The 23,350-nt window shown below is 38.1% G+C and overlaps 1 protein-coding gene across 2 annotated transcripts in view; it reads left to right on the forward strand.

Annotated features, from left to right (window-relative positions):
- Positions 1–23,350, forward strand: part of furinb (furin (paired basic amino acid cleaving enzyme) b) — an 85,322-nt gene that overhangs the window by 2,595 nt on the left and 59,377 nt on the right. For both annotated transcript variants that reach the window (XM_030135885.1, XM_030135886.1), the window contains exon 2: positions 4,069–4,348. In XM_030135885.1, the coding sequence (XP_029991745.1) occupies positions 4,172–4,348 (177 nt within the window). In that variant the 5' untranslated portion in view covers positions 4,069–4,171. The remainder of the gene's footprint in view (positions 1–4,068; positions 4,349–23,350) is intronic.

Here is a 23,350-nt window from a genome sequence, read left to right on the forward strand (position 1 = left end):
CACTGAATATTATATATTACTGTAACACATTCTGTAAGATCTTCAGGCAGTATATGAAGAAAGTATTGATCCATATTTTCATAAGCAAATAGCCTATATATAAATTATTGTAATTCTTCTTCAAAGATCCCCATACATCCAACTACACTTGATAATCAGTCTTTAAATGCAAAGCTTCAAATCAGCATCATATTCAGAAGTTTAAAGGTTATAGCCCAAGTGATTTGATGCAGTATTTAAAAACGAATGCCCAGCACCGTTGCTTTACTGGTCCATCGTCTCTTCTAGTCTACATTAGTTGAAAAGTGAGGGGGCGTCAAAAGACAGGAATCAGTCTCTGGTCAGATTGTATACCAAAGTTTTGCTCTGTCGGTCACTGAGCAGCATAGCTAGGGGTGAAGTGCACTGTATTCCTCAAGGACTCCTCAGCCTCTGTTGCCGTGGGAGAGGAAAGGTTTAGGAAATGTGTTCTTTAAACAGAATGTCTAGGCAAAGTGATATGATAGCTCCAACCAGTTGTTACTGTTGCTGTTCAGTTCCCTGAGGAAGAAAAAGGTTTCGGAAAAATAGTCACCTATGATGAAAATTTCTTGCCGTCTTCACCACTCCTTGATACCGAGCCATGTTTGGAGGTATGTCAATAGCTTTAATCAAAGGAGTTTGCTGAATTAATAATGCAAAGCTGTCATGTTATTTTAGAATATCACAGGTCACTTATCCACCCCCAGCATTTCAGACGCCTCACTAACTCAAGGGTGGTTTATAATCTCCAAAGAGGTTATGCAACTGATTTTGTATTTTCATTGTAGTTTAGAGTCTTAACGTCTTACATTCTCTTGTGGTTTGAAGGTTGAAGTTTCATCTCAGTTTTAGGCCTTTGATGTATATTGTAAGAGTAAGCAGCCTCTTGTTAACTCCTCTCCAGGCTGTGTTTTGAGAGAAGGTGTTTTGTGTGTCGGGTTATTACGTACTCGTTATTTCCCGCAATGCTGTATAACAGAGTGATATCCCTCTATCTCTCTCCCTCTTTCACTCCATCTACTCCTCCCTCTCCCAGTCTTCAGTGACGGCAGAATCCCTGCTACTGTTTTTGTGACTCCAGCGTAGCATCTAATGAGCTCAGAAGAATTGCTCCACAGGAAGAGTGACAGCCCCTGGTCATGTTTCTGCCACCTCTCTTACTGCGCTCTGATCACACCCACTCCAAAATTTATCTGTGAAGCCACAGATGCATTTTCCCTTTTGACTAGTATGAAAACACGATTGTCCCCTTCAGCAGACAAGGGAATAATTATTGGGCACCCAATACACGGATAAAAACTTACATAATGTCTTCCCTGTTTTGGGCAACGGGCTTTAAGTGAAATCTGCATAAAAAAAGTATTTGCTTGGCATTTATTTACCAAATTATTCAGTTGCTCAATTAAAATTACTAGTTTTTTTTCCATGGGTCACAGAAATGTCAGGACTCATACCCTAAAACTGTGGGAAGGCTACATTGTTGTGTCCAATAAAAAAATCTATTGTTGAAAAATGTAAAAGTTTTACAATTATGACAACTCTGCCTTGTTGCTATTTGATTGGTTATAATAATCAAAGTCAGCTTTATTGTCAGTTTTTGTCATATGTGCATTGCATTGATAAAAAAAAAAACTGAAATTACAAGACTCTAAGGCTCCATGGTGCAAAATGAACATAGAAAAAAGAGAATAGAATATAGCTCTAAACATAGAATATAACAATAAACAATGAACAGTAGGGGCTATATAATAGCTATTATAATACATTGTACTTCTGTAGCACTTTTCAGTGTTTGAAGCTGGAGTTAAACAGGTGACTGTGGAGAATGTGGAGGGTGAAGAGGAGTGCCTGATGGCTTTTGGGAGTAAGTCATAGAGGGTACAGCGATGGAAAAGACCCGGTCACCCTTGGATTTGTGTTTAGTCCAGATGGGAGGGGACAGGAGGTTGGCATCAGCAGAGCGGAGTGTGTGGGTGGTAGTTTTTCAGAGCGGAAGCTCAGACAGGTAGGGTGGGGTCAGGTTATGGGGGGCTTTGTAGGTGATAAGGAGGATTTTGAACTGTATTCTCTGGACGATGGGAGAGCCAGTGGAGGTTGTAGAGGACAGCGGAGATGTGGTTGGAGGTCTGAGAGGGTGTAAATAGACGACTTGCAGAGTTGAGGATATATTAGAGCTTACTGAGAGTTTTGGGGTAAATCACAGAGACTATTGCAGTAGTCCAGGCAGGATTTGGGTCCCATTAATCTTTGAACTAATAACAATTTAGCACAGAATTTATTAGATGGTAATGTATCATTAAGTGGCAAAACCGTCGCACTTTTCCACTATGGAAGATTTGGACTGCTTGTATTTGTTTTTATTTCTATGATGATGCTTTTATTTTATTTTTTCTTATTATGTTTATTTATTTATTGACATTACTATTGCACTGTAGTCACAGATTGAGGAACAAAATCTCTTTCTCTTGTGTATGTAAGCACAAAGTGAAAATGACAATAACAATCTTTAAATCCTTGAATCCTTTTCTTCATATGACTGGCTTCTGTGTGCCAGTACATTGTGCCCTTTTTCTTTTGTTGGATGTAAACATGTCCCATCAGTTGTTACAGTACAGTAATGTCAGGAGGTGAAAAGATTTCTGCTTTTAGACACTGTGGCCTTGTGCCAAAATTAACCACCACTTAACAAGAAGTGTAATAGGAAAGTGCATTATTTTGTGTCACCTTTTTTTTAATGGCTGTGGAGAGTCAAAACAAACTCATTCACAGTCTTTTTTTTTGTTTTTGTCAAAAATTCATTTCCCAGGGTGAATGTAAAATGCCTGCATAATTCATTACTGGCCAACAAATTTATGGATTTAACACCAGAATAATGATTTTGTATTTGTCAGAACCCTAAAGTAATTTGGGATGAAAATGATGAAAATTTTCCCGGGAGCTGCGCAATAAAGGAAGGACCACATGTTAATAGTTTTTCTCACTAGGGATTTAAACAACAGAGCAGAGTTTATGATAATTTCCCTACTTGATAATTAAATATCTTCTGGGTAAAATTATTGTTACAACATGATGAAATTGCACATGGATGTCCAAAATGAAGGAAGTGTGGATGTGTTTGCTGATAATTGCAGTTCAATTATTAGAGTCCCTCTCTGATTGACTCACATTTTGCAAGTGAAACATGATAACACCCAGCCTGTGCACTCAGGTGTTGTCCTCTCTTCTATCTGAAAATGTTAATTTTTAGATAAGCTAGGAAAAAAGCTGCAAAATGTCACTATTGTGGGTGATGAAATGATACTTTATCTAATTCCCATACCTTACCAGCTTTCTTCTCACTCAGTGTCAGTTGACTTACTACAAAGCTTTCCTTTTAATGTGTGACTTTCCTGCTCCGTTCTTACACCTCAAAGAGTTTCAAATCAAAGGCCTGCAGTGTGTCCCAGTAAGATTATCTCATTTTTCCTGGAACATCTGTTCAAATAATATTTCATTTTATTACGGTTATTTTTCTTTTCAATTAAAATCCATGCAGCGTTTGATAAACATCCTGTTAAATTTCTTACAAATTCAAACCTTTTCAAATTAGGACCAAAGTCAGAGTTAGAATTTCAATATTCTCTTTAAATATTAGCTTTCCCTGACGGCCTGCCACAACGAGCTGTGTACTGGTTTGCTTGGAGCCTGCCCTGTATTGCAGCAACATGCCTACTGTATTTCATTATCATACATTACCATTTTATATCTCAAAAAGATGAGGGAGGATTGAAAAATAATTCTGGTTTTGGCAGGGCCCTTGTCTGCTTAGACTTAATATTTTTCCTCGGTGGATTTATTTAGACATTTGCACATCCACAATTTCATCAGCGGACAGTGAGCTATAAGTGTGATGCATGAGAAAAGGGCTGGGGTTGTGCTTTTCAATTTGTCTGTGATTTGGGGTTTATGCTTTGAATGGTATCTGCGGTAGGTAATTTCAGCCCAAGTTTGACCCACTTAAGAAGGCCATGTTTGTGTTTATAACTAGCTCTGTCCTCTCATCTCTAGGCCACTGTTCTACTTTGCTGCTGTAAGGTAGAGCAGCTCCACTCTGCCGAAGAAGCAGTGACAGACAGAAGAATCGACCGCCCTCTGAAGTGTTCTCCTTTTCATGGATGCCAGGGTGGCCCTGCTGCACCTATGGACAGTCCATGTCCTCCTGTCGGTAGAACTAAAGTGGATAGATGCTGCAGAGGTCTACACCAACGCTTGGGCTGTGCAGATCAATGGGGGCCCAGAGGAGGCTGATCGAATCGCCAGGGAACATGGGTTCATCAACCTCGGCAATGTAAGTTCTTTTTCAAATCTACTGTGTGAATCTGAGTTTGTACTTAATAGGGATCTGCACCATCGACATACAGACGTGACTTGTGGGTGAAGGCGAAGATTGGTTTTAAAAAGTTGTAGTACATCAAAGCTGAGCATCAGAGGCTGACATGACACCTCCAGGCCATCCTGTTTGTGCAGTCTGTTGCAAAAGTATGGCCTCCTCCAGTGCTTGTAAACCTAAGTGGGGCAGACCATCCAACACAGTGGCAGACAGTTGTGTTCACAGAGTAGAAATAGACAGGAATAATAAGGAAGTTATTTTAGAGTCTAAAGTATGGTTGCTATATTTAATTATGAGTAGGTAGTTTAATTTTATTGCCGTCACTTTATCCTCTGCTTTCATGTCAGGTTGAGTTTGGGTGTTACATGTAGCAAATAGGGGAATGAAAAACAATTGTCAGGAGAGGTGGAGAACATAGAAATAACTTCACCTTCTTTTAATGGTGCTCTAGGCTTTTACAATATCACAATTCTTCCAAGGCTAAGCTTTTACATATTTGTGCTAAGCAGTTGACAGTGAGTTGCTATTTGGTTCCATCCTCCCCTGTTGCTCCACTTGAGACTCAACTTCATTTGCATGCCTCTTTGTGGAGCTGCCTGAGTGCTACACACGCCAGTGAACAGCCTTCTGGATTACTTCTTAGGAATATGCGTAGGAGGTTCTGCCTATTCCCACCCCTCTTCTTTCCACCTTAAATAAAGAGGATTTTCTGAAAAAGGAGGTTGCAAATTAATTCAGGCTTATCTTTGCTTTTTTTTTATTTTGTTAAAGACGCAGCTTTGTCTGGAGAGAAAAGCCAGATGTTTTCAGTCTTCGTCTTATCAAAGTGAACAGATGTCATATGGGTTTACAGCAATCTGGAAGAGATTAGATGTGTCATTATTAAATACTCTTTATTGTCCATTGCGTTTTATTAAATTGAATCCACGTGACAAATGTAAAGCTTCGTCAAAGAACTTAAATCCCACTTTAGGCTGGAGTTCATTTAGTATTGATCCAGATAGTTAGAGTTGTTCACTTGGAAACTGGTGTACTGTGGTATGAAAAAGGATTGCATTAGGTATAACGGTCACTTACAGACTTACTCCTAATTGCATCTGTGAATTCTAGAAAGAGAATCAATGTCTAGGGTTAGTGAATTGGGTGAAATGAAATGTTCAATATTCTGCTCACAGAACTCACATATATTCTAGATAATCACCAAGGGACACAGTGCTATGGAGCAAAAAGAGTCTTTTTGCGTCTCTCATCCTCCCCTTATGTGATTACATTCTCTAAAAACTTTTAGAGAAAGTGTTTATCTGTACTTCCCTCAGTCTACAAAACACAAAAGCAGCCCAGCCAGTTTTCCATCCATTCAACTACTAGATTAATGGGAAGATTTATAGCCTTATTTTTTTCCCCTTCCATTAATTAATGATTAAGGAGTGAAGCTACACATAGGCTTTAAATGACTTCATAAAGATGGCTGTCTGTTACTTAATGTCTGATGCCACATGGCTGCTTGCCATTTTAGTTTATGTGATATTAGTCTGTGTGGAAGAGCCCCATTTCATAAAGCGTTACCTAAAAACAAACCCCTCATCTCATCCCAGTCAACCAACAGCATCTTTTTCTGGGTTTCATGATACCACAGCCCACAAGATGCCTGTCTCCTTTACAGATGTTATTTTCTCCTAATGAAATACTGTAACGGAGCTTCTACTTGCAGCTTTTCCAACTGTAGATATACATAGGTGTCACAAAGTTTAGGGAGGGTGAGATGGATAATAAAAGGAGAGTAGGGGTGTAGATGGAATTGAGATAATTGACAATTTCCCATTGGAAAAATAAGAAATAAGTAGAATTGAGATGTGTAGTGATAGCAGGATGGTGGTGAGGCCGTGTGGGAGTGGAGCAAAAAAATATATATATATAAAAAAAGAAATGGAAGATAGCTAATGGAGTATGGTATTACGGGCCGAAAAGCATGAGTGTTAGATGGCTGGAAGGGTGAAATTTAGTATTACCCACTGCCTGGAATTAGATTTAGTGGGAGTACATCTTCCGTCATTGTTTCATAGAGGCCCACAAATAAGTTTTATTTTAGTTTTTAGTCCCTAAGTGGGCACTATGATATAAAGGGTATGTGCTGTATGGGAGCTCTGTAAAGATGGTATACTGCAAAGGTCAGGGTGGGTTTCATGGACTTTGGAGAGAGAGAGAAAACCGCTCAGTCATTTTTTTTTTTTTAGATTATCTTTGGTTTTTGTACAGGGCACATAATGAGCACTACAAAGCTGCTGTATAATCAGGAGGTAATGGGTTTTTTATCACTAATATGATTATGGGATCATCACGTTACTGATTATTTGTTTACTGCAGTGCTCAGAAAATTATCGTCTGCATGTATATTTATAAATTTGCAGATCCACTCATTATGTCTCGGCTTAATTTCCTTCGAGTGGGTGCAAGGGGGGGAGAGAAAGTCTGTTGGAGTGTGTGGGCGGGTGTGTTTTGAGTGCATGTGTTTAACATGCGGGTTTAAGTGTAAATGCCACTTCGACTTCGTAGCGTGTGTCGCATTTTACAAGTTGTCACATAGGTTGTTATATCTGTGTTTCTCTGTAATGTGTTCCATAGTGTTTTGTCTTTTTCCAATAATGCCTTTGTGCCTGCGTAGGAGTTCCAGACCAGGGTTTTGAGCTAAATGTCATGTTGCGTTCTTGGTGAGCAGAGTCAGATTCATTGTTTTTATGAGGATAGGCAGGCTCTGTGGGCGTTGACAGACTGAATCACCCCACTGTGTGGAGCAGACATCTAATGCCGGATCCACCCTCTATTTATCCTTGTCCTGTCTCTCCCTTGCTAGCTGTAAATCTTTGTCAAAACTAACTTACTCGAATTGTGTAATTGGGGGTGAGCAACACAAAATTTAGGTCCAACTTCGTACTCTGTGCTGCACCTGTTCTAGCCTCCGTCACAAACTGCAGAAAAAAACAGACTAACTGGTCATTCCCTCACAGAGTGTAAATGCCTGATTCCAGTCACCTTTCATCAGCTCATCATAGTATAATATTCCTCCAAAAAAATCCATTACCAATAGACCTCTTTCACAGCTGACATTTTGGCTTTTAAAAGCAGAAAGAGCACAGGTGTTAGTGATGCGATGAACAATGGCTCTGTTCCATTTACCTCATCCAGGATGGCAGAATGCACGGTGCCTGATACTCTTACACCTAAATGGAATGCAGGCATGATCCCAATTATAGGTGTATGTTTTCAGCTTTAACAAGTCCTAAAGTCTGCCGTGGGAGAAGTCTATTTACCTGGTTCTTTAGGTCATTTTTCATACCTTCCCTTTCTTCCCTTTTAACACACCTGCTCTCTGAGGGTGAAAAATAAGCATTTCAACTGTCCATTGTCCATTGCTCTGCTGATGCTCTGCCAATTTTATGATACACCGGCCTGCTGGACAATTTGGCCTTAAATGAAATTCTGTTTTATTTAAATTAGTTGTATCAGCGTGTCGTGTAACAAACAAAATACAAAAAACATGACTTTCACTCACCGATACAGTAGCTTTGTGAAATGGTCACAGTTCGCATTTTATTGCTTAAGAAATGGCACTAAGGCTCTTGCAAATGTGCAATGGCACTTTGGTGTGTAGGTGAGGAGAATCTGATTCTTTCATGAATAAATGTGATTTATAAAGCGAGCTCAAACGAGTGTCACTGCTTTTATTGTACCTCTATATGGATTGTCCTTCTAGACCAAATCTCACAAATGTAATTTCTCAAGAATGTCTCAGGGGAATTTTTTCAAATTTGCTACAGACATCCACTTCAATGCAAGAATGAGCAGATTTGAATTGTATGGTGAAAGGTCACGGTCATTGTACTTTATACAACACATGCTACACATACTATGACAACATTTCACACAAATGGACTTCATGGCATTATGGAATGATGACATTTTCGATCCAAAAGGTCAACTTCATTTTGAAATCATAATAGTTTGGTAAAATCACTTTTCTGGTCATTATTGAACACCATAAATCATGAGCAGAAGGGTATTTTTGATCATATTGTTCATTTTTGTTTAGTTTTCTTTTTTTTTTTTTTATTAAGCTGATTAAAAAAAGTGCATTTCCCCTAGGGATCAATAAAGTTCTATATCTGTATCTGTATTTTACATTTAGTTCAATACTACTTTGGTAACACTAATCCTGGGTGCCCACCTTTGATCTGTGTAGATCCTCTACACTGCTTAGTTGATAATATATGTGTGATGCATCCATGTTTTTGAATTTGAGGGGTCTTTTCAGCAACATCCATTTCTGACGTATTGTTTACTACCGTAGTGTCAACTTAATTGTGACAGCTTTATTGGGCATTCATGTGAAAACATAGGAGGGACTTCACTGTTTTTGATTCTCTCGCTGCACTTACACACCAATACAAGACACATATAGTGGAAATAGAACAGCAAAGCTTAACGAAGCTTTCAACTCAAATCAATTTTATTTCTATACATCTAATAGAGGGCTAATAGAGGATTTGACCACACTAATGGATAGGGATGTCCTCCGGAGTAAAAGTCTACTCTCATCATGCCTGAAGAGGGCTTCAGTGTCTTGAATCCAGTCCAGTGTTTTATTGACTTGTAGGAGTCCACCCTCTTCACTTGCATTCCCTGGAAGATGACCACAACAGGAGGCCTTTTGTTCCTCTGATGGTTCACCACAGGCTTTGTGTTTTTACTGATACTGAGCTTCAGGTGATTGCCATTGCACTGTGTGACAAATCACTCTATTAGTCTTCATAATCCTCTGTAAAAATAGTTTTCAAGTGATGACAGCCTTCTCACTGCAAATGAGAATGAAACCGATCATGTCTGTGTAATGATCACTCCCATTGTACATAACATGGTACACTTAATATTTTTCATTAAATTCCTTCAAAGTCATCACTGACTATATTATGAATCTGGAGAGACATGAATGTAAGACATGACTGTTGGGTGCAGGCATGCAACTGTGAGGCAGAAAGAAAGAGTCTTGATTTTATTTGCTTGGAGTGTGAAAACAAGACATGAGCTCCTATGTTAATGATGTGTGTTTGTGTGTGCATGGACACATGTGTGTTTGACACTTTGTTTGTCAAGCATGTGCTGTGTTTTTATCCACCATTTAAGGTAATGCTTAATTAAAGAAGACATCAAAGGTATTCCCCTTCCTCACTCTGGTTCTGCATCTGTGTTTTTTTTTTCTCCAGTGTACTTGTTCTGAGCTGTTCATATGCCCACACTTCACCACTCCAGTTTCACTCTTAAAACCATACTATACTGTTCTGCAGCATACAGACAGGCTACGCCTGCACCTGCAGTATTTGCTGTCGATTTCCCAAAGGACTTTGAAGGGAAAAAAGGATGTGCCTCTGTGAATAAAAGCTGTGAAGTCATGCCGTTGGCACTAACGAATCTCTGTAGAAAGAGCCTGCAGAGGTGCTAATATATTATAATGGTACATAGATATTATTATATGAAAGACTAGGTTTTCCTCTTCGCAAAAGCCTTTTTATCACACTGTTATTTCAAGTCATTTTCACAATGATTTGTTTGCCTTTTTATTGTAACTGTCATGTGGTATTTTCTTCCTTTTTATTTTACCTCTCATTTGGGAGATGTCCAAACAGATGTAAATATGTGAATGTCAAATAGTGTAACCCCTAATGGAAATATGAATTCATGTTCACATCAAAGCTAATGGCCAATTATTGCTTTTGAGATACTAAAAGCAGTGTTTATGTTCCATTTACTTGACTTGACATCTGCAAGATGACTTGTCTGCATGTGCAGCATGTGCAGTGGCTGATGCCACGTTGTCACGTTAAATTTAAAGTAGTTCAATTAATTTATACGGTAGAATTTGTGTTAAAGACAGGGTGATGAAGATGTGGAAGATTTCAGAATAGGTGTTTTTGTTTTATAATGATGACTTCTTAGTGGACAAAAGGGAAGAACAAGCACAAAATAAGCAAACAGAAAATAACACTGATAACAGTTGAACAAATTGTCATTTTTAAACATATTAGTTTCAGCCTAAAATTTTACACTCTGCATCCCTATTTTAATCTAAGTCATTGTGTCATAATAGAAAGTTTAACACTCAGAGGTGTTATTTTAGTGGCAACCAGCAGTGAAGTTGCAGACTACAACAACTGAATACCCCCTCACACTCCCCTACAGTGACAGTGGCTGCTGAAATGTCCTTGTTAGATGCAGTGTTTTAATGAAGTGGAGAACTCTGGTCCAAACACCAATACAGCAGGTAACTGCAGTGTACCTTAATGTTAAATGTCATCCACTTTAAAAATGTAAAGAAGTGTGTATTTTGTAAGCGTAGACTGTGGAGGTGACCTCTCTATAGATATGAGCTGCTCTTTCTAAGGTTCTGAAAACACAAAAGTTTTAATTTTCTGGTTATTAGGTATACGCGGTATAAAAATTTTATATCTTATTTCTTCAGTTAGACACAGCTTTATCTTACACAGTGGACATTTAACATGGTTATAATTATCATCTTAAACACGGAGTTTGGCAGTAGATTTTGCTCTTAACTGAAATGGAGCAGAGCCGTGCTTTATTCAACATTTATTTTAACATGTTTAGCAATGATCTGCTTATTCAGTGATGTACCATGGATTTGTCATAACTAATACAAAATAGTCCTATGATAAGGACTGACACACATTGCCTGAATTTATTTGTGCCCATGCAGCATCATTTCCTCACAAATATCTTTAGGAGGGATGAAAGGAGCTCTGAAAGCCTACAAATATCTAGGGGAAGGGTTGTTGGATCCCTCATCTTTTTATATTTTGTCTGTCTCTCATGTTTGGCTTTGAATTCCTTTCCTTCCCTGCTATTTTTTTTTTTTTGTTCCAAAATCATTATCCTGTTTTTAGGGGAACATGAGGCAGTAACATCACATCACTTCATAACCAGAAGGAGACATGCAACACTCCAAAAACAGAAAATTGTTTATCACAAATTGTGTTACAATTTTAGGATAACGGCTACCTGTTTAATGGGGATCTGTTATGAACAATATACAGACTATATACAATATATGTTAGAATATAGCAGGTATTTGCAAGTAATACAGCAAAACATTGACATACTTTGTAGAGCCCTCTAATTAATCAGGCTGATTATAGCTTATCACCAATTAATCAACATCAGTCAATATGTAACCAGTGTATTAACTTTTTTGTTTTGCTGTGCGGAGATTCTGTTGCTTCTCTCCTGTATGTCTGTGCTGCCCAGAGAGTTACCCCTCCCCAATCATGGACCGGTGTTATGGAATTTTTTCTCTGCTGCTGGTAAATAATGAAATAGAGACATCTGCCGGCCGACAAGATTTTATTTCTTTGTCAAGAAAGGTCAGTTCTGCACACGAGCGGCGATTGTGAAGAAAAGACAAAGAGCTTCTCACAAGATCCACCTTTTATAGGGTGAATCCCATTTGCAAGTGACACCTCCAGTCTCTTCAATGGACCTTTTGATTGAGTGATAGGGAGGTTTGGGTAAAGATACGGGAAAGTTATCAGGCAGTGGGGGGTATTTGGGAAAGTTAGCATACAGTGGGGAAGGGTTTTCAGGAAAGGATATGGGAACAGAGAAAGGAATTAGATAAAGAAGTTAAAATTCCATTACACCGGTAACCCCCCCTGTCTTACAAACTATTATTCACCCCCCACCACCGTCCATGCGCTTCCTGTGTATCTCACAATTTCATTCTGTAGGCGTGCCTGGATATTAGTACTGTATTTTAATTGTCACTTACATTTTAAAGAATGATTTACCAAACAATTTTTTTGTCACTACTTATAAAATATAGACTCACATCTTTTCCCAAAAGTCTGCTCTCCTCAGCATAAAAAACTACCACATCTACTAGTCTAATATAAGACTATTATACAGCGTTTTAAAGTTGTGTAAATTAACTTTGCAAGATAAACAAAGATGCAACTGTTAATTCACATGTCCACGATTATCTAATATCAGCCTTATCAGCCAATATATCACATATAGGCTGATGTATCGGATATCTGCTTTTTTTAGCCCCCAGTATTGGTATTGGCATTGGCCCCAAAAATCCCCTATCAGTCAGGCTCTAATACCTTGTGCATCTCCAAACACCATTATACAGTTATATTTTGTGAACTGGAGGTTATGTTTGCACCTGTGTCTGCTCACTGGTTTATTTTTTTTGTATTTATTTCACAAAACTACTGCATGATTGATCGATGCAAGACTGTTTTCATGAAAATATGGAGAAAGGTTAGGATATGGGCCGAGGAGAAGCAGAAGAGCAGACCCAGAAAAACAGTGAATCCTTAATTTGCTCATTTTTAGTATCTTGCTAAATTTTCTAACAGTACAGGAGTGGGACCTTAGCAGAGGAATGTGCCCCACCAAATGCTCCCCGTCTTAGTTTTTTCCCACTTTTATTTGATCGCTGACAGTAGAGAAGACATATAGGAAACAAGCACAGTGATAGAGGGGAATGACACGCAGCAAGGGTCATCCAGACTCAGAGTCCTAAGCCGCATGAGTTGTCGGTAAATCAATAGTGGACAAATGCATTGACTGTAGCTGTCTAGCACTTCAGAATTTTAAAGAAAACATTTTTGTGTCTGTTTCTGATTTAACATGTACAGACTCTGCAGTGTATCATCATTTTAAGGAATTTAATGCTTAGTCAGGGCAGTGTGGCCAAAAAATATGTAGAGTTTTATTAACACTATAAGCTTATATGCTACATATGGTGTTTTCAATATCAACACACAGCAGTAACAAAACAGCAGCACTTATATGTTGTCAATATGCAGAATTTGTTAAAGAATAAAAATTATTTTCAACCCTTTGCACCCACCTTTTTGTCATATTTTACAGAGCTTTGCATTGTAGCTGCAGTCATTTAGTGTCTGTCTTTACACAGATACTTAAAGGAGTGCAAAAATATTATAATATCCAACTGTGCCTTTAAACATAGTTACTATATCAGTGAGTTATAGACATCAGCTAAACTGTTAACACATGTTATTATGTTGTCTTGCTCTCTTTTATACATTTGAGTCCTGTTTCACCTTGCTGGGGTTTATTTTACTATAATGACTGGTTGGCTGTGCAAGACAAATTACTTCTTTATCCAGAACACCACAAGTTGTCCTGCATATCCAGATCTGTGTGAGTGCACTGGTTCACCTCTCAACACTTTATTTTCTTTGCATTAGACTTAATTTACACCTTGATTATCTCAGCAGGTCCATTCGAGGGCAGCGACTAACCACTGTAGAGTCAACATAAACTCTACTACACACCAGAGCAGCTGACAATTAGCCGCTCTCTGATGTTGGTGCTGCAGCCGACGACACATTCTATGAAGAACTGCATAGCGAATTACTGGTGCTGGCATTTGGGTGACAGCAGAGGAGTAATAATGTCGATTTGGCAATTTAGACATTTTTCACATCACTCACCCGGCTCTATGTGAGGCATTTGTACATTAAATTGAAAGACTGACCACCATACTGCATTATTACTATATTATTATTATTATGTAAGAAAAATCATCAAATGTTTTATCTCCTAAAGCGATGGAAACGCAGCAGTGTGTGCACATGCTTTTGTTTTTGTGCCAGTTGTCTCTTAGGATTTGGTGCAACCTTCTGCTCCTGCTCACTGCCTCACAGTCATACAGTAAAGCCCTTGTGACGTTCTGCCTGCTGGCACACTATTCTGCAGCCAGTACTGGCAATAGGTTGCCATGGAGAAAATTGCCAGCATATTATTTCTTGCTGATATATTTCACTTTTGGGAGGTTGGGTTTTTTTTTTTTTTTTTTTTATTTGTTTGCAGTACAATGCCATTTTTTTCCCTAGATCTCAAAGCCTCTTGGCTTTAAAACAGTTGCCCACCCTCTTCTGATATTTGTGTGTAATTAGGACATGTAAATTAGGATCTTAATAGGACAAACTGAGAGGCTTATTTGGATGTCTGTTTCCTGTTTTTAACTTAAATGTCCTGTTTTGAATATGTGCTTTTCTATAAATACTTAAACGTTTTAAATTTATGAACACTTTGGATTAGTGCTTTCTTTGAATATTAGAGCTATTTATTCAGTGTTAGTTCCATGCTTCTTTATGTCCTTTAAAATCCACTGGGATACACTAGTTTGTAATCCATTATTTTTATGTGGCTCCTCTTCATTAAACACCTCACCATCTTTCTAATGTTTGCAGGTTGTCTGCAGATTCTGATGTCTACTCAACCATCCTTTGACTTTCCGGTCTTCAGTCTCCAGTGCTCTCACAGTTGTCCTTCCTACCCTTTCTCTGTCCTCTTGGTTTCACTTTATTTCTCTGTTTGCCATTCTGAATGAAGCGTACCTCCTGTCCCAGAGCTGTCTCTCATTTAAACAGACCACTTCATTATATGGAGCCTGCAGCCTCAAACCTTTTAGCTGTTTCCAAAAATGTCTGCTACAAATGGGTTGGTGCTGTGCCAGAGATCCACACAAATCATTCCTCAAAAGGTACTCAAAACGATGTTCTATAACCAAAGAAGCTTTGACCTATAAAGGCAGTGCCGGTACTTTGCTCTGGTAACAGTGTTGTCAGGTTTGAGCTGGAGCAGAAGGAAGGTAGTTGTTTCAGTGAAAAGCGTGGATGGATAAAGACAAGACAGTATAGAAGAAGTAAGTGGAAAAGGATTATCTATCAGACTGCTCTCTGAACCTCTGAGTTATGGAGCCAGCCATGTGTGCATTGTCTGCCTTCATTGAACTCCCTTTCTCTGGGGAAAGCTTTTTAAGGCTACTCACATTCATAATCTGGCCATTATTGACTTAGAATGGCTTTGGGTAAATTGAAGATTCTTTCGTATAGCTTTGACTTTTGTTCACCCAGGAATATAGGTATAATATGATTCAGTCACAGTATCCACCATTATTGCCTGCTGATATCCTCCTTAATATTTAATTCCCACAGCTGCCCTCCGTAACATACACTGTATGTTTAGAGGTTTTCCATTTCTAGGGGACATTCTTGTGAAAACACCTTCATAACAAACAGTTAAAATTTACCGTCTGATTTTTTTTTTTGTCTACTGATACATTTTTTTCCTGATGTATGTTAGTATTTACACATTATCCCAGTTCCCAGAAATAAAACCTGCACAGTAGCAAACACAATGGCCCTTAGAGAAATTAGGCGATACTAGAGGTATCGTAAGAGTCCCTTAACAAGCATTCTGCTGCCACACTTGTCCATTAATTATTTCCTTTAGCAACAGGCAAATTTCAAGGTTTAGTCTAAAAAAAAAAATGCAATTCCACTTCGTTATCAGGTATAAATAGGCTTTAGACCCAAGGACCTGAGTTAGAAGTGTCTTTTTTTAATGTGGTGTTTATCCGCTTTGTTTTTGTGTTTTTCGAAATTTCTTGCAAAGAGCGATGTTGATTCACCTTTATAGTCATTTAAGAGGTTTTGAGGTTGGGTTTAGAAAGTGAAACAAAGGCTCAATCAACACTTTCACAAAAAAAAAAAAAAACATGCACTCAGACTACTTTTAAAGAAGACGTGTTTCAACAGAACAGTATTTCATGGCATAGATCTTGTTTTTGGGGGGATGGTTGAAGCGGAGGGAAATTATTTCTATTTCCTCTAGATTCTCTCCACTATAAATTCCTGAGGGGTTTTGCGCTGTGGAAATTGATTATATGTGGTCTGACTATCAGGGGTGTAGATCACAGGTAATATATGTGTCTGCAGGTCTGAGGGGTGATATAGATCCAAACTCTTTGCGCTGAACATTAAGGAATAATTTGTATAGCAGTGAATGACAGCACCGGCAGCTGAGCGGCCTGTATGACATGCAGTCTGATGTGTTTCGCTGCGGTGGCTCTGACTTGTGATCCCCATCATGTCACACTGTCTGCAGATATTTATGCTATCACTGTTCAGCACCGCGAAACATAGTACCAGTAACTGTGAAAAGATTTATTGGCTGCCAAGATGCATTAGTTATAAATTAAGCCAATTCAATGCATTGATCTGCCAGAGGAATTAATCAAATCAAATCACTCTGGCTTCAGCAGTGATCAATAGGAAACACTATGAATTACAAAAATGAAATTGAAATGAAAGATTTCTCTGCCAGGATTGAAAAGCTGAGGTTGGCACTGACGCCACTGCTGTTTCTGCCACCACTTCGCCTGCCACTATGTCTCTATATAATATTAATATTATGACTTCTACAACTAATGTCACTATTGCTACAGCTGCCTCCTGTCATAACCATTGCTTTTTACTACTAAGGAAACAGACATGGCTGTTAAGCAAATACCCATGATTGAATTTTATTTTTGAAAGAGTGCAAGCTTTAGATGTCTATTTAATTTGATTTTGGTTTATTCAGATATGGTGTTTAAGAACTGTAGCCCCCGGATCTGGGGCTGCAGAGAGTGGGCGCTGTTCTGTCTATGTTGCCATGGTAATGCTATGCAAGGCTTGTAGCTATATACACATGCTATACATCTGTGTAACCGGAAGAATATCAGCTAAAAGCTCAAGAAAACCAACTATTAGACAGCAGAACGTAATCTAAACAACAAGCACTTAAATGGGCAAATGTTGAACAGTCTGAGACCAGTGTTTGTCTTGAGTAATTTCATCAAACAAAACACCAATGCAATAAACTTTGCACCACTAAGCTAACACTAAGCAGACCCAACAGTACAAGTATTATTTCTCTACTGCTAAAACTCACTGAACGAGACAAAGAAGTGCAAAAATAAAGGTTACATTAGGAAGCGATGATTCCGATTTTTGTCTAACATTTGCTATTTTCTCGTAATTTTGTTTTATATGAATGAAGTTTCTGTAATGAGCTAATCCATTGTTTTGTGTTACATTGAAATAATTCTGACTGGGAACAAATGACCCAGAGCTTAACTAACATCAATATGTTCTGTAAATGTTCACTTCTTCCCAAGTTCTGCTTATGCTCTTCTGTTCATTTTGTAATTTTGCATTTTAGCTCAAATTTTAAAAACTCAAAATAGTTCTCTGTTTAGTAGCACTTCAATATGCTGTCGTGGTTCCCAGAATGAAAATTCAGTTACAGATAAAAACTGAATCATAATTACATCTGCCACATTGAATAATTAGATGAAATCACTGTTGTGCAAGCCACCCAATGATGATTTTTTTTCCCCTTGCAGTTCTGCTGTAGAGTCTAGAAACTCCTTGATCCTGCCCACAGGTTTTATAAAAAAGGATGAATAAAAACTAGACCTTGAGTCAGCCTTGGGCTCTTAACAGAAGTCCGAGCATCCTGCATGCTAAACAACAACAGTCCGCATAAATAGAGGCAGCTTATTTGTTGCAGCACGGCAATTTGCCAGGATGTACCAAATGTTTAACATGTACACGACTGACACGCAGGCCTTAAGCATGAACAGCCACATCTACAGTTGATAAAATAAACGTGATATTTTCTTTTCCTCTCCCTCTCTTTTTCATATGAGCATTTCAGTCCCAGCTTTGAGAAGGTATTTGAAGTTTAATATGAATGGTTATTAAGGAGGCCGTGGAGGGGCACAGAAATTAGAAATAAAACATTGCATTTGTAAGTTACTGGGGAAATTGTTACCTGGAGGAGTGAGGGAGATCAGATTAGTGCCTAGCTGGTATTACATCAGCATGAGAGAATACCTTATTTTATCCAGGCTCCAATCAAATACAAAATAGCAAAGTGTATGAACAGTAAGTCATAGGACTGTGACAGATGGCAAGAGACAGGTTATTAAGGAGTTATTTGTTTTTTTCTGCTTTGTAGGCTACATCGATTCTTTTAATGTCTCAGCATCGTAGTATTGTATCTGACATTTCCTTGTTCTTGTTTGTGTGTATATGATGCAGTTAATTGGACAAGAATATCTTAAATTCATTCGGGTTATTTTTTAAAAACCCATGAAAAGCAAACTAGAGCCTAGTTAATTTTGATAAAAGGGATCTATAGACAGAAGTTCGGCAGGGGCGTATCATTAAATGCCTGCACTGCATTCATAATTAGTTTTCAGTGATTTGAGCAGATACTTATAAAAACTGCACGACCAAAAGTGATGGAATGTTGTTTTGAAGTGTCATGTGGTTTAAAACATAGCAACAGCAGCTGTAGACTAACATTTTTAGTGTGATAATGTTGCATGCTTTAAAAAAATAATAATTTGCATACATATTGCCTTGTACACCCTCTTATGACATTTGCACACGAAACTCACTTGATGAAACAGACGTCTGTTCATCTGTGATGTATTCATTAATGTACCGAATGAGCCATCTAACTAACTTCGCCATTATTTTTATAGAAACATGGGTTATAATATCGAAGAGCATTTCAGTTATAGACTTTCACTGTGCGTGATATTTCTGATCTGTGATGCTGCTGATGTTCCATAAGAGACTGGTGCATCAATCAACAACCAGCATGTCATCCTTCTTTCTTTTTTCATTTTATCCAGGGTGGTTTTGATGTACTCAACGGAAAAACCACCGACAGTCCCGGTGCATTACTTTTCCGCATGAGTATACAGATGACCAAGTCCCTAACCTCCCTGCTGTGTTCTGCTGCATTTCATTTGTTCATTTGATTATGTGGGCAGAAAAATAATGGATTTATTTTCCACACATAACTCGCTGGTAAATCAAGAATCCTTGTATTCTACAAGGAGTCATTTTCATAGCCCCCAGACAGTGGTCTGTGAGTTTTCACCTCCTTCTTTTCTCTTATCCTAAAGAAAGGTCTGATAAAGGGTTATGATGCCTGAAAAGTTGTGCAGAGCAACATGTAGTTTTTGCCTCAGTAAAAGTAAAAAATATGACCTTTTGAGCAAAACCGAATGGCGAAGTAAAAGGTCTGTAAGGCTGGAGATATCGGGCTCTCCTGTGAAGCGTGACACCTGGTCAATTGCAGAGTGATGCAATTTTAGTTCAGACATGACGGATACTGATGTTGAAAGAACACGGCAGCTCAGCTGGCCTTACTCAGATTGTGTTGCTGATCAGGTAACTATCAGCAGCCTTTTAAAGGTGAACCTTTTTAACTTTAACATTATTGCCTTAGAAGTTCTAAGTAATAACAGAGTGCTCCAAAAAACTCAATTTGTATTTAATGCAAGTTAGATAAAGTCCATGTGGATTAAAGCTACTCTCAGAAATGTATAGATTCTAATAAAAATATGAGCATTTGTGTAATTAGCAGCTAATGATCCATGTGGTACCATTAGAGTGTGCATGTGAATGGGTGCGTGGGTGCTATCATGTAGTCCTCACTCAGAGATGGGAGGTGTGCAGTAGTTTTAATACAGTCAGATCATTCTCAGCCTGAATAATGCAGAAAGAGTGCCTGCCATGTGGAAAGGATACTGTTCACAGTAGAGGATGAATGTAGAATACTTTCATAGTCTTCCCTCCATTTTCATTCTCCGTCCCTTTGTGGGCAACGACAGAGCAGTGCTGCATGAGCAATTCTCTCGAAAATTTAAACGATGCAGGGGTTCTTCAAATCGTATACTCTAAAATAAAACTGACATGAAAGAATGGAACAATTGACCCAGAACACACCCGCGGCTTTTCGTTCAAATGGTTCTTGCAACCTTCTGGCTTGTAGCCCTAGATAAAGCATTTGTCTCAGATATACAGTAATTTAAACTGGGACTGTGAAAAGCAGACCACAGAGCTCATTAATCTAATGCAGAATGTCTATCTGCATTCATGTGAAGGAGTTGCACAGTTTTATTGTTTTTTTTTTGTTTGTTTTTTTTCCAATGCATTGTTAGTGTTGAAAGATGCCCATCCCTCTTGAAACTTAATTTTGTCACTATGCAACCAAGCGTTTGCCACCTGAAGCATAGCTTTTTATCTCATTTGTCTTTTTATATTGAACATCATTGGGCCATGCTGCAGAATAATGCACTCACTGCTTAAATGCCTTCTCATTAAGAGGTGGGAAAGAATAGTGAGCACCATAAATTTCTAGTCTACATTAGACTGTAATGGGAAATATGACTGCATTATTTATGTCTACTTTTGTGTATATTGTGGTGGAAATTGAGAAGCTCCCTCTAGCATGCATCTGTCCTCCATCTGTGCTGCATTATTACTGCAATAGACACTGCAGGCCATTCTGTTTTAGATGCAGTGTAGCAGAACTGATTGGGAATGTTGTAATGGAGAATGGTTAACCTTAACAGTATCAACCAGTGGGTTCCCTGTTCAGTGAACATACTTTGCTAACCAGCTGAGCTCACATTTACACTTGAGTAGCGCAGACTAGGAAGTCTGGTTCTTTATCCTTGATGCTGTCACAGAGACCATGACACAATGCCTCTATCACAGTTGTATCAGTAGAGTTTATGCATATAGAATCGCTTAAACCAGTGTTTTTCAACCTTGGGGTCGGGAACCCATGTGGGGTTGCCTGGAATTCAAATGGGGTTGCCTGAAATTTCTAGTAATTGACAGAAATGGGAAAAAAACAGCTTACTAATAAAAAATATATGGTGAGTTGAGAGAGACAATCCCAATACATAAAAGACATGACAAACTGTGAAGCTGAAACTGAAGCACTGTGGTACTGTTTATCTTTCAAATGTTCATTGTGATCAGTTTAAGATGCTGTGGTTCTTTCATAATTCATAGTTTGAGTTATTGTTTGTTCAGCAGCCTTGTAAATCCAAGTTGGACTGACTGTACATATCCTGACCAAGGAAAATAAAATTCTCACTTTGTGCAGTAATCTCCACCTGGCTTTTCTGCCTCTGTCCATAATAATATACATTATATAGACTAAATATTGTCTAAAATTAATGTTTATTTACAACATAATATAGCAAACTATTACATGATCAAAAACAAATTAATTTTAGAAAAAAAAAAGTCTCCATTTTGAATCTGGGGTCGCCCGAAATTTGTGATGTTAAAATGGGGTCACGAGCCAAAAAAAGGTTGGGAACCACTGGCCTAAACAAACTTATTTGAAGTAAAATGGGACGATATGGCCAAAAATTTTTAAACTTGTTTCAATGTAACAGATGATGATAATGAAATGCTTTCTGACACCAAATATAACATGGTTAAAAACTAGTCTCAGTGTTTTTTTTTACTAACACTGTATGCAATATATGACTGGAGGCTGGACAATTAGGCTAATGTAAGCTATTACAAAGAAAAGACAGGACACATTTGAATATTTTTTGAGCAAAAGGGAAGTAATCTCGACTTTAGGCATTTTTCATGATTTTCAGATATCAAACCTTAATTAACTGACATAATTCATTACATTGCCCAGCCCTAATTTGAACGAAGCACAATTTTATTGCATAATCCTAATGATCGTCCCACTTTACTTGTGTAAAAACAGCTGGAGAAATGACCAAAAATGTACTATTTCTTTGCTACATCCACATTTTTTTCCTCTATCTGTTTGACATTTGACCTTTCACTGTTTTAATGACATAATCCCAGCATCCTCAACTTCTATTCATACCCATCATTATCTGTAATTTCTTTTTATCTCAGTAAAAGACTCTTTGTTCAAGTTATTTCCAGTACACCAAACCTGCTCTGTGTAATTTCTGTTCACAAAGCACAAGAAGCAGAGCACAAATAGAACTTTAATTTATGTGCTCCAGTGTTAAATGCCAATAAGCTGCTGTTTTTCTTCATTAGTTCAACAGTATGTGTGTAAATAAGCTGTTGTTGCACTTATTATTATTATTATGGCAGCATAAAATGGACTGAAAAAGACAAATGGTTAATCACAGATATTTGTGTGACAGTTTATCATGAGCAAAAATTGAATTATTGTGACGGCCTTAAGGACAGTCAAGAATAATTGGGAATGTTTCCAACAGACTGTGAACTATATGCGTGACAAAATATTGACTGAAACCCAGACTGTTCATCCCAGCTTTTCATGGCTTTGCACTATTAGCAGCATTGTTTTTCATTGTGGGGGGATTATGAAAAGGGAATCTGTGTGTCTCAGCTATGAATGCATTAGAAGGAATTGGAAAAACACAATTACTTTAACAATACGTAATGAATCCAGGAAGTTAATGCCCTGTTGTGTTTTGCTGTAAAGGCTTCCCGGTATGTTCCTGTCCCAAGTGTATAATAGAAAAAGTCCTAAAGGTAGTCAAGTCATATGATGTAGCTTAGCCGAATGCTTCAGCCATTTATCATTGTTATGAAGGCTATCATGGGACCTTGCACAAGAGTCCTTTATAATAAGTGCTCTGTTCGCTCATATTTTCAGTGCTGCCACACAAATGCATACACCCCACATAGCAAATATGAGTGGTTGTTTAGACCTTGTATTTCTGCTGCACTAAATTTATATACTGTGCTACAATATATCTTTTAACTCTTAAATCCTGAGCTAAACAACATATAGTAGCTCTAACACTGGTCTACAGAGCTGTAGACCAGTGTTTTTCAACCTTGGGGTCGGGACCCCACTTCGAGTCACCTGGAATTCAAATGGGGTCACCTGAAATTTCTAGTAATTGATAAAAATAAAAACTTACAAATAAAAAATATATGGTGAGTTGACAGAGACAATCACAATCCATAACAGACAAACTGTGAAGCTGAAACTGAAGCACTATGGTACTGTTTATCTGTCAAATGTTCATTGTGGTCAGTTTCAGATGCTGCAGCTCTTTCATAATTCATAGTTTCAGTTCTTGTTTGTTCAGTATTAATTGTCAGCCTTGTAAATCCAAACTGGACTGACTGTACATATCCTGACCAAGGAAAATAAAATTCTCACTTTGTGCAGTAATCTACACCTGGCTTTTCTACCTCCGTCCATAATAATATACATTATATAGACTAAATGTCA

Source organism: Sphaeramia orbicularis, chromosome 6 (assembly GCF_902148855.1).
Source record: "Sphaeramia orbicularis chromosome 6, fSphaOr1.1, whole genome shotgun sequence".
NCBI lineage: Eukaryota > Metazoa > Chordata > Actinopteri > Kurtiformes > Apogonidae > Sphaeramia > Sphaeramia orbicularis.